The 12,896-nt window shown below is 31.4% G+C and overlaps 1 protein-coding gene and 1 pseudogene across 2 annotated transcripts; both read left to right on the forward strand.

Moving 5' to 3' along the window:
- Positions 1–999: 999 nt before the first annotated feature.
- Positions 1,000–8,003, forward strand: LOC109801132 (subtilisin-like protease SBT5.4; annotated as a pseudogene). Its single transcript, XR_014432602.1, has 10 exons — positions 1,000–1,179; positions 1,316–1,425; positions 1,547–1,643; positions 1,769–1,933; positions 2,583–2,682; positions 4,479–4,573; positions 4,652–4,900; positions 5,285–5,399; positions 5,516–5,729; positions 6,289–8,003. The product of XR_014432602.1 is annotated as a subtilisin-like protease SBT5.4 (transcript).
- Positions 8,004–8,137: 134 nt separating this feature from the next.
- LOC109797546 (uncharacterized) lies at positions 8,138–10,481 on the forward strand. The gene is made up of 2 exons (XM_020357650.3): positions 8,138–8,272; positions 9,419–10,481. The coding sequence occupies exon 2, from the start codon at positions 9,426–9,428 to the stop codon at positions 10,086–10,088; it is 663 nt and encodes a 220-aa protein (XP_020213239.1). The 5' UTR covers positions 8,138–8,272; positions 9,419–9,425; the 3' UTR covers positions 10,089–10,481.
- Positions 10,482–12,896: the final 2,415 nt, after the last annotated feature.

Raw genomic sequence — 12,896 nt, forward strand, 5'->3', positions numbered from 1 at the left:
TTCCTTTCACCCTAGCAAAAACCTTAACATTAAGTTTAGTGTTATGAAAAAGACATTTTCACTATTCTAGAGTTCTATGCAGATAGTGAAATTAGTGAAAAACTAAAAGAGGAAAGGTAAAAGAATAATATAAAACTAAAAGAATTAAAAATTACTTACAAAAATAGGTGGAGTTGAAGAAAAATTAAGAGGGTGCATGTGAAAATAAGGACAAAAAGGTATGTAAAAAAAGTGTTAAATTAAATGTTAGGAGTGTAAAATTAAAAAATTAAAAAAAATAATAAAAATTAAGAACATTTTAAGAATTTAAATTTAAAAAAAAAAAAAGGAGTGTACTTATAAAAAAAGAGGTGTATATATCATGATCCAAAGTGGAGCTCTCCACAAGTTTAGTAATTGTATGGGCTTTAGAAATGAGTCCATGAAGGAAAAAAGCACCAAGTGAACCAAACTACTACTCCAAAACTGTTTGTTTTATATTTAAGAGAAAAATACACTATCTGAAACACTTTTTAAAATATATTATTTTTTATTAATTAATTTTCATTACAAATAATAAAATTATGTGAATTTCCATCTTATTTAATAAATTTCACTCATAATTTTTTTATGATAAATTTTAACTAATTATAATAAGTAGGTTTGCTAACCTCCTTGACAAGACAATAATTCAAAGCATACAAGAATAGTAGCATAATAGAAGATATGTACGAGGTTATTATTTTAATATATGATAATTATCATTGGCACAAAGATTATTCCAGCTTAATTAATGGTATTAAGTATATACATGTGTTAAATATTTAAAGAATAGTTTCATCTGGCTATAGAAAAATTCTCTCCCTTAAAAATACCCATGATATGTAACAAAAGATATTTGAAAATTTTATTATTTACTTTGAAGAATTAGTCACTCATGAAGTGTTATTTTGAAAGTTCGTTTCCCTGCATGGTTGATTGATTGTGTGGAATGTTGCTTTCGAAACAGAACGAAATTCAATTCTTCCACGTAACTCGTTGATTTATCACTTCAAGAACAATTGAAACATGCATGTGAAAGCATAGGCTCAAGGTGACAACCTCATATTGTGGAACACAATGGGTTTCTCTTTTCTCCACCTCATCTCATTCTTGCTTCTTTGCTCTTTCTTGCAACAATCCTCCCATGCCATCAAAAGGGTAAGTTCATTTCTCCATGTAGTTTCACTTGGCTGAATTTTGACTCAGTTTATTTTCAATTTCAGAATATGTTATAAATTTGCTTATGCAAGTTAATGCTTAATGGTTTGTTAAGCTTTTCTTTCCTTTGTTGCAGTCTTATATTGTATACTTAGGATCACATTCTCATGGCCCAAACCCTTCAGCAAGTGATCTTGAGTCTGCAACAAATTCTCATTACAAATTATTAGCCTCACACTTGAGGAGGTACACATAGAATCCAATAAACTCTTATACAGACGTTGTTATACAGAGGTTTATCCAAACATACTCTTATAGAATAGGATAGATGAAGTTGACTACTCAATAACTTATATTTCCTTCACAGCCATGAGAAGGCCAAAGAAGCAATATTTTATTCATAAGTAAACACATCAATGGTTTTGCTGCTGTACTTGAAGAAGAAGAAGCACTAGAGTTAGCAAGTAATCCTCTTGCAAATCCATCACATTTCCACTCTCTTTTGCTTTGTTGTCATCTTTGAGATCGTAAAACCAAAATTCATGTTCTTTTGAGTCTAAAACCTGTTGTGTTGTTTTGATGGGTGCAGAGAATCCCAATGTTGTGTCTGTGTTTCAGAACAAAGGGCACAAATTGCAAACCACTAGATCATGGGAATTTCTTGGTCTAGGGAGTGATGGAGTAGTTTCCAAAGACTCCATATGGGAGAAGGCAAGATATGGTGAGGGAGTAATCATTGGTAACATTGATACAGGTTAGATTCTTATCCTCATAGTCAGTCAAATCTTTTGTTGGATTTTCAAAGGAGGAGGCTGCTTCTTGCCTTTTTCCTAAGAAAAGTATGTTCTTTTTCTAGTGTTCTAATGAGTTTGGTTATCATACAAATTTAAATGATTTTAATTCCTTAAAATATTTTAAGATGTTGATTTTAGTTTCTTAAAAATTAATTTATTTTTAATCTTTGTATTTTATTAAAATTGATGTGATTTTAATCTATGATCAAAGATTGAATGTAAGAACTAAAAACATATTAATTTTTCAAAAAAAATTAAAATAAACATTTTAAAATATTTTAAGAGACCAAAAGACATTTTTTAAGATTTATCCACTGACTCTTATCCCTAAAGGTTTGGCTTCAAAATATGTTTTGTTAAATATCCTATACGTGTCAGTGTATAGTGTATCTAAAGACAGAAACTGTTTTATTTTTGGATTGGATAATGTTTCAAGTTGTCATGATTTTACTGATTTTTCTCCCCCAATTTAATCCTTTAGCAAACTACACACGTTTGAAAAAATGCTCCAGAAGTAATACAGATTGGCTCTGAAACAGAATTGCAATTTATGAAAATGTGTGTGCACATATGTTTTGTTAATCCAAAAGTTTCTTGACTCTTAAATAGGTGTTTGGCCTGAATCTAAAAGTTTCAGTGATGAGGGAATGGGCCCTGTCCCATCAAGATGGAAAGGTATCTGCCAACTTGACAATTTTACCTGCAACAGGTTTGTCCTCTATTTTCACCTCAAGAAACATATAATTAACTTAGAAGATTATATTCATGTAAATTGACTTAAAACAATGTTCCAATAAATAAAAATGACTTTAATTTTCATGTATGCAGATTTTAACACTATCAAATGATTAAAAATCATGAGTAAATTGATATTATACTCATCATCCACTTAATTTTCACTTTATTTAGAAGGTATAAGCCAGAAACTTTCTTTTGCATGGTTATATTTTGTTAAGTAAGACAAGAATTGCATTTTTGAAACAACCAAAACATCAAATAATATATAACTTGCTCAGCTAATGCAAGTGTTGTTCATTGACAAACCATGACTACATAAATGTAGTTCCACTTGATCTTGAAGACTTGATCACCATTCACCACAATATGCATAACCAATAATGCACTGTAATAACAAACAAGGAAACTACCTTTTCCCCAGTTTCCTTCTTTTGTTTCAAAAGAAAATTTCTCATTCCTTTATGTTGTCATTGTTGTGTACGAAATTATAACTTCTAGGGTTGGTCTATTGATAGGGATTGAAATAGTATTATATAGTCTTGAGTTCAAACTTTGTCACTGTCATTATAATTTTTTCTATTAATAAAAAAAGTGTGCGGGAAATTAATAGGAGCGAGATTTTTCAGCAATGGTTATGAGTCAAAATTTGGAAAACTTGACACATCCCTTTACACAGCACGAGACATATTAAACCATGGTACGTCAACTTTGTCAATTGCTGGAGGTAACTTTGTTCAAGGAGCAAATGTCATATTAAACCCTAAACCCTAAACCCTAAACCCTAAACTCTTAAAATGTACGGACTAAAACCAATTTTGACAAAACTAGAGGGACTTGAAAGACTTTTTACCAAAAAGAAAACGATACCAATATACCATTATGTGCTTCTTGGTACCAAGTGCAATATAATTAGCAAAGTCTCTGTCTATTGTGCTAGCACCAACACTAAAAATCCATGGTGCCACATTAGTTACAGTTCCAGGTTCTGGTCCTGCATTGCCTCCACCAGCAGTTACTACTATACCATTGGCAATTGCATGGAAAGCCCCTATGGAAATCCCATCTTCAAAAAATTCTGTTGCAGTAGAATGCCCCAGGGAACAAGAAATCACATCAACCCCATCACTTATAGCAGCCTCAAAAGCTTCCATGATATTGCATCAGTGCATTCAATCTTCATTGTCCCAAGCCAACACACCTTGTAGGCTGCAACATAGGCTCTGGGGGAGCCACCCTTGGCAGTGCCATTGCCATAGCCAAAACCCTAAACCCTAAACCCTAAACATTTTAAGAACGATAGTTTTTTACTCCTTGTATTTCTAAAATGTAGCATTTTGTCTCTAGTGAAGCAAAGGGTCAAGAACAAAATCTACCATATTTCATGAATATGAGGACCACAACCACCATTTTTAAAATGTAAGGACTAAAATTATTTCTGACCAAATCTTAAGGGACCTAAAATACATTTTACCCTTTTTCTTTCATTTCAACTTAGGTTCATAGTCATGTATAATAATTTAGGTGTGTTTTAAATTACATCAATATAAAAAAATTTACACAATCAACCAATCATAAATTATGATTTGTATGACTTTTAAGATAGATATTATAAAAGTCAATAAATTTATCATTTATAATTGATTGTGATTGGGTGATTGTTTAAAACTGTTTTACACTGTCTATGCATCATCATTAAACTCTAAAATAAACATTATAGAATTCTCTTTTTTTATATATTTATTTACATATTTCAATTTGGATTGCCAGGGAGCCAGTCTTTCTTCAGGCTTGCCATTTGAGAAGTTCTATTCTTTGATCAGTTCCATAGATGCTAAAGCTGCTAATGCAACAATTGAAGAGGCGTGAGTTCCAAGAGGCATATCAATTAGTCTAGTTTGTATGTTGCTTCTTGGAATAACAGTTTTCATGGTTTCTTGCAGTCAACTCTGTAGGGTTGGAACTCTCGATCCTGAAAAGGCAAAGGGGAAAATCCTGGTTTGCCTCCTAAAGGAGCTTGATGGATTATCTTATGCAGAGGAGGAAGCTCTTTCTACAGGCACAGTAGGACTAATTCTTGCAAATAATAAGCAACGTGGCAATGACATTGTACCATTTCCTCATTTAATGCCTACTTCACACATCAATTACACAGATGGTCAACATGTTTATTCCTACGTAGAACACACCAAGTAATTTATCTCTCCTACCATCAATCTTTTTGGATTCAAAAATGCCAAAAAAAAATTATCTTTTTAGGTGAAATTTGCTTCTAGGTTCTAGCAACAAATTAGGGCGTATTTAATATATTTCTCCATATGTACTTCTAGGAAAAAAAAATAAGGAAAATTGAAATAAACTTCTCCATAAACTAAAACTAATTTATGCATTAGTTAAAAATTAAATTTTGAAGAAGTTAATAAAAGAAAACTTTTATAAATTAATTTATGTATAAACTAATTTTAACATGTAGAAAGTTTTATTTCATTTTCCCTTCCTATTTTTCTCTCTAATAATTGTCTTTGGAGAAGTTTACCCAAATAAACCCTTATTTAATCTATATTATTATATTGTAGGAGCCCCATGGCTTACATGACCAGAGCAAAAACTCTACTAGGAATAAAACCAGCTCCAGTGATTGCTTCATTTTCCTCTAGGGGACCTAACCCCATCCAGCCAACAATCCTCAAGGTTCACCCTTTGTTTCATCAACAACTTTTCCATTAGTACATTCAGTCACTCCTCAATTTGTTCCCTTCAAATCCAAAGATAACTTTCCAATTAACAGTTTCTATTTTCATTTTCAGCCAGACATCACTGCACCAGGTGTGGACATTCTTTCTGCAGGGTCAGAAGCCTTTAGTCCAACTGGTTTTTCGTCAGATACTCGCCGAGTTCCATATAATATAGGGTCAGGAACATCTGAATCTTGCCCTCATGTTTCTGGCATCATTGGCCTTCTCAAAAGACTCTATCCCAATTGGAGCCCTGCAGCATTAAAATCTGCTATCATGACAACTGGTATATAGTTCACATACATCACTAAGATCCCATTAATAGACTCTATCCCATTGTTGTGCATACAAGTCTTAATAGAGTTCACCCATATCACTAAGATCTTCTCACACAATGTGCTGCATTTTTGTATAGTGTTCTCCTATACCTGAGAGCATTCCCTCCATACCCTTGTTAATGACACGTAAATTCTTAGTTAATAATGTGTATCAGTTAATAAATGATTGATACATAATATCAACTAATAATTTACACTTGGTAGTTGGTTCACACTTAACAAGTATACAAGAGAGAAAAAGAACCTCGTGTAAAAGAAAGAACTAACTTGCTGGTACTTTTATTGTTTTAGTGTTGTTCTTCGATCAAAATTAAAGTTTTACCTCAATAATTTATCCCTTTAATATCAACCTTCATTATGTAAATTAGTGAGGTGAAACTCTATATCTGACACGAGAACATTACCAAAAATACCTAACTAACTATATCAGTCTACATGAGCTTTGTCTAAAAGAAACCAATATCCTACTTCAGTTTTTCTAACAAACCAAAAATTATGCAATTTCAGCAATGACACTAGTTAACAACAACAAAAGACCAATTTTGGATCAATCTAGAGAAGAAGCAACACCATTTGCTTATGGGGCGGGGCACATTCAGCCAGAACTTGCAATGGACCCTGGACTTGTATATGATCTAAACACTTCTGATTACTTGAACTTCCTAGCTATGTGCTCATGGTTACAACCTGACACAGATTAAGATGTTTTCAAGAGATCCCCACATTTGTCCAAAGTCTTACAACATATATGATCTTAACTACCCTTCAATCACGGTGCCAGGTCCTGGGAAACACTCTACAGAAGTTACTCATACAGTTACAAATGTGGGGTCACCAGGTACATATGAGGTGCATGTCAAGGCACCTAGTGGGGTTTCAGTTTTGGTTGAGCCAAGATCCTTGACATTTAGTGAACTTGGTGAGAAGAAGAGATTCAAAGTCATTTTGAAGGGCATAGAAGTAAGTAAGCATGCATCAGGTTATGTGTTTGGGGAGTTGTTGTGGTCAGATGGAAAACACAAAGTCAAGAGTCCTCTGGTAGTGCAGCATAACCAAAAGTAGAAATGTTACTACCACATTTTTCAATATTCTCTTATTAATACTATATGTATAATTGGGTGAAAATCACTAATTTTGATGGGAATTACCGCATCAAGAGATAGACTTATTAAATAAGATATGCAATTTGCAAAATTTGCAATATCCGATAAGCTTTAATTAATAATAAAATAAATGTTATAGAAACTTAGAAAGTGTTACTAACATTTCTTTCACATGAAGATACATCAAATTTTTAGTTATAAACTACATTGTGCCTTCCATACGAATCTTACCATAAGTGGTGAATATATTTGATGAGAAATAAAAAAGAAAGAAAATAACATTGAACATGTTTTTTATAAATAATATTTTTAGCTCTTCTTTTTATTTTTAAAATTCAATTTAGTTTCATTATTTTAAAATAGTTTAATTTAATCATCTAATTTTTTAAAGAAAAATGCTAACTAGTGCCATAAGTCACTGATTAAAGAATAAAAGTGAAAAGTCTTTATTAAAAATGTATTTATATATATACTGGTATATCTTTAATTTAATTTTTAATAAAATTTTTTACTTGTCAATTCATTAACAAGTGCCATAAAGACACTAGTTAACAAGATCCTTTTTAAAAAAATATTTAGCATTATCATTTTATTCAAATTGATACTAACATAATTAATGAAATCGAATAGAAGAATAATATTAAATATTTTTTATAAAAAATGGGAGACTAAATTAAATTGTTAAAAGTAGAAGGATCAAATTAAGTCCTAAAAAAATAAAAGGATCATATTGAATAATAATTAAAAATTAATTTTTTTATGTTCAAATGAGTATTTTTATTTATCATGAAAAATAATAAATTAAGTATTTGGAATGAAAAAAAAATCACAAAATAAAAAAGTTATTATCTAATAAGAGAAAATACTAGACTGGTAAAAAAATTCAAATTTATCTAAAAAAACATTAGAGAAATCATTATTCAATTCAATTCTTTACTTTTTAAATGTTGAGTTTAATTAGAGAAATCATTATTCAATTCAATTCTACACTTATTACTTTTAATATTAAGTTTGTTGGTTGTTGCTTCATCCTTAAACTTAAAAAAAATTAGAAAAAAAAAACTAGAAGAGATAATCTTAATATAATTAATATTTTAAGAAAAAATAATGTATGAAATTCCCAATAGCATGATAAAAAAATGATTAAAAATAAATGAACAATTACATACTTGAGCAAAAAATAATGTTAATTCTAATAATAACTAGAAAATGTAAAGGACAATAATAGCCTCCAACAAGTTTAAAAATACAAAGGGTTGTCCCTTTAAAACCCTAACTACACTGCCCACAACCCTGAGTGAGAGTCGAAGCCGGAAACTGCGCAAACCGTATCTCCCACTTCGACCACCGCTCCTCGCCGCAACCGCCGCCGCTTCGACCACCATCAGGTTCTTCGTCTACTTGCCCTCTTTACCTCCGTGTAGTTCTGTTCTTTTTCATGCTCATTACTCGCCCACTTATAAATCCTAGTGTTAAAATTTATTGACCTAATTCAATTCATAACAACTAGATTGTCGCTGTTTTGGTTGAGAAAAGGGAAAACAACAACTAATCAAAGGTGTTTTCATAAGTAGTATATATGCTTCCATTCAAATTTTTCTAAATCCCTATTTATTCACACAATTTTGCTTAAACCTCGCAAAAATCCATGCTTTTGCTGCTTTTAGAGCGTATTATAAATTTGGGTTTTCTGAATTAATTCCGTGTAACATTTTTATGAGTGGAAGTGGATAATAGGTTTCTCTTACTCTATGTTTTCTCACCAGAAATTGTACAGGATTTGAAAAGGGAGTAAAATTATTCTGTTTTATGTGTGGCTCCTTTTTTTAAGTACTTGATAAGTGTGTAAATGTACTTTAGTAATTAGAATGGCCTTAACAGAGAATAATCCAATCAGTTAAGGAGGTTTGGATCGCCTTCTCAATTCAACATTCTTGCACAGTCTGGAGACTCTGGACTTAGGTTCCATTCTGAACTACTCTGGCTGCTATCTCAAACCTGCTAGGAACATTTAAATGTAGCAGAGTTCATGGCTGTGAATAGTGGCTGCTATTCCAGAAAATTGAGGCTATTTCAGCTGCTATGACTAACAGAGGGAAAATTCCCCCTTTTACCACTGTTTTTGTTGTGAGGCTGAACCTATTTTTTTTTTTTTGGGGGGATTTCAGTCTTCATTTGAAACATAAAGTTTAGGGCTTCAGCAATCCTACTCTGTTTCTGTGAAAAAAAAATTGAAACTGAAAGTCCGAGACAGACTGAACAGCTAGCCTCTACTTGACTTGTCTATGTTCACAAGGTTGAGTCTACTGACAAGGCAATGTTTATGTTGGGTTTATAATCCTCTGATTGGCAGCTGTTATGCTATTCCCCTGTAGTGTTTCTGGGACCAGCCACCCTGTGCCGCAATTTGTGATTGATAATTATGTCGCTCATATCTAGAATTGCAGAAAATAGATTTGGCTTCTTTACATTCAACTAACGTGTTTACTTTTGTATATTTTAAATCAACTTATTTTTGGAGGCTTTTGGAACAGTTGTAGAATGGAGTCAAATCAGGCATCTTCTACCATGGAAGTTGAGACTGTCCCATCTGAGGCCAAACCTTTGCCACCAAAGCCGAAGTTTGAGCCTTTGAAGCCTCATGAAATGTCTGATGGTCAGATTCAGTTCCGCAAGGTGAATGTTCCACCTCATCGATATACCCCTCTTAAGAAAGCTTGGATGGATATCTATACTCCAATATATGAACAGATGAAAATCGATGTCCGCATGAATTTGAAGGCTCGTAGGGTTGAGCTGAAGACAAGACATGATACACCTGATATCAGTAACCTGCAGAAATGTGCTGATTTTGTCCATGCTTTCATGCTGGGTTTTGATGTCATTGATGCCATTGCTCTTCTGCGTTTGGATGAGCTTTACATCGAGTCCTTTGAGATCAAGGATGTTAAAACACTTCGAGGTGATCACTTGTCTCGTGCTATTGGAAGGTTATCTGGTAAAGGTGGTAAAACAAAGTTTGCTATTGAGAATGCGTCAAAGACAAGAATTGTGATTGCTGACACCAAAATTCACATATTGGGTTCTTTTGCTAACATAAAGATTGCCAGGGATTCTCTTTGTAGCCTGATCCTGGGATCACCAGCAGGAAAGGTATATTCAAAACTAAGAGCAGTTACTGCCAGATTGGCAGAAAGGTTTTGATCTTCTCCTAATCATGAAAATGCAGGAACATTTTTCTGTTCCTATAGGTTTCTCTATAATTTTTATCTGATCAAGTCTGATGAGAATGAAGTATTGTGAGGAAGTTGCTTCGTTTCATTCAATTCAGCCATTTGTTAAGTTTGAATCAAAGTTGTGAGTGTAAGAGCAACGCTGTGAAAGTTAAGTTTTGCCCGTGACATCAATACATTAGTATAGATTAGAGTTATTTATAAATGTTGTTGATTGTTAAAAAAAAAGGTAAAATTTTGTCTCTGAATGTGCCCCCTTCATCATCAAGGATCAATAGACGATCAATTATTAGTACTCTTCTATGTTTTTGGTCTCCAGGGTTAATATATTATTACCGTCTCCAAATGGCGGTTCAGGTTTTTATTTATTTATTTACATGCTTAACTTTGCTCAAAAACAAACAATAAAATTGATTTGAGTATATGGCAGTCACTTTAGAACATGCTTGTGTGGATAAGTGTTTTCAGAAACACTTTTAGGAAAAAAATATTAAGAAAAAATAGAATAAGTTTTTCTATAAGTCAAAACTAATTTATTAATAAGCTAATTTGTAATTTTTAAGAGAAGTTATGAGAGAATTTTTATAAATTAGTTTATACATAAGTTAATTTTAACCTGTAGAAAAATTTATTTCACTTTTCTCTTTTTTTTTCAGTACTTTTGTAGAAGTTTATCCAATCAAATCCTAACTAGTTAATCTTTAAATCCTTAAAAGACTAGTTTGGTGAAAAATCTTTAGAAGACTAATGCAATAACTAGTTAATCTTTACTGGAGCCGTGGTTGACATTTCTTTTATGCCGGTACTCTTTGTTTTTATTCTTTTTCTGAACTACCTGGCTTATGTATAATTTACATAAAGAGCATGACATTTATAAATGAGCAATTAAGATGAATTTACTTGATTGCATATCTATCTAGAAATCTACAAGCAGAGTCAATTCATAGCCAAGCAAATGAGGTATCCAATAAATTTAAGGACAACTTAGATATGGTATTACAGGTTTTTTTTTTATTATTAAAATTTGAGTTTCATTTCGACATGATTGAATTCCATTAGTGTAAGTGGTCAAGTATTTGTATACTTTAATTAAAGATTATCGTTTGATTTTCACTTATACATGAGGTCATGATTGAAGTATCACTTTATTTTTAAATAAGAGAGAGTTATACAAATATAAAATGTATAATAAAGGATTTCATTATATATGAATGTATATTATTGAAATATAACTCCAGTTTTAATAAGAGAAAAACACACTTATATTACAACATTTAAGTTTTATCCTGAATTTAATCATTCATTTTTTTTTTTTGTCCGTGGAGTATCTACCGCCGACAGCAGTGACTAATCTCCTCGCTACGTTGGAGGCACCTCAAAGGGTGGGATAGCTAGCCTCAATTTTCAGATGCCCACAAAGGCCAACGCAGCTTTTTGATATAATGAGTAGACTGGACTCTATCAAGCCTGTAACAAAGTGAGAATCCAATTAGTGCATATATATATGTTCCAATTCATAACCAGTAATAATTGAAAGAAGGGGAGCTAAAAGAAATACAATGCCTTTAATCTGTTTAATAATAACTTTACTTGAAGAAGAATGCACTTACTGTGATAAACCACTTACCTTCGGTAGGACACCATTTTAACCTCCATATCAACATACAACATGAAATAAAAAAATTGACTTCATTATTAAAACCAAAAATAGCTATTAGCATTAAATACAACTGTTAAAAAATCATACATACCACTCTAACATAAGCGTCAGGAACCAGGATTATGATCTAGTGAGTAAAACAAACATGGTATTGTCAATCAGGAAGGAGGGAGATTAACACAAGATCAGTTATTACAAACAGTGGCTTTTTGAGGAAAAGTCGTAGACTCAGGTCGGTTATTACAAACAAGCACAAATATACAAAATTTTCCCAATTAATTTGAATAAGGCAATGTTAGTCTTCAGCCAACTGAGCCAAGAACTTATCATAAAACAAACTCTGAACTAATTTTATTTTTTATTTATCAATAAGAATAACAACAATAGCAATAAAGTTCGAAACTAAAAATATTTGTGCATACTTAACTTTGAACTAGTTAAGTACATACTCATGGGACAGAGATATTTTGTTTTTTTTTAAGACAAATATTGATTTAACTCTGTTACATAATCATAACTCGAAAAATCAAGCATAATAAATGGGTGATTTACACTTTGTTTGGCTTATAAAAGAAATAGAGATGAAAGGAATGTGAGGGGAAAAAAATACAGTAAAAAATGTATCTTTATATGGATAGAAGTTATATATATATATATATATATATATATATATATAAAGATAAAGATACTTTTACCCTTATAATAATTATTTTTTTTATAAAGTGCTACATTATTTATCAATTTAATAAAACTAAAATCAACGGTAATGAATATCCGTATTATGAAAATGCACCTCTTTGAAATTAAAAAAAAAAAAAACATCTACTATTAGAATTTAGAAAATTTCACTTATCTACACTATCATCATTATTTTGATCTAAATAAAATTGAATTTGAAATTTTTTTAAGGTGTATTATATAAGAATGACCTTAATTATGTGAGAATGAAAATCATCTCTTAGACAAAGATAGACAATTTTAAATTAAAAGATTTACTTAAAATCACAATCATAATTGTTACTATTAGTGTTATTTTTTTATTAGTATCATTATCATTAATGTCACCATCATTTATGTTATTATCATTATTGTCATTATCATATTCATCATTATTATCAT

Source organism: Cajanus cajan, chromosome 3, assembly GCF_000230855.2.
Source record: "Cajanus cajan strain Asha chromosome 3, NIPB_CcT2T_4, whole genome shotgun sequence".
NCBI classification, from domain to species: Eukaryota; Viridiplantae; Streptophyta; class Magnoliopsida; order Fabales; family Fabaceae; genus Cajanus; species Cajanus cajan.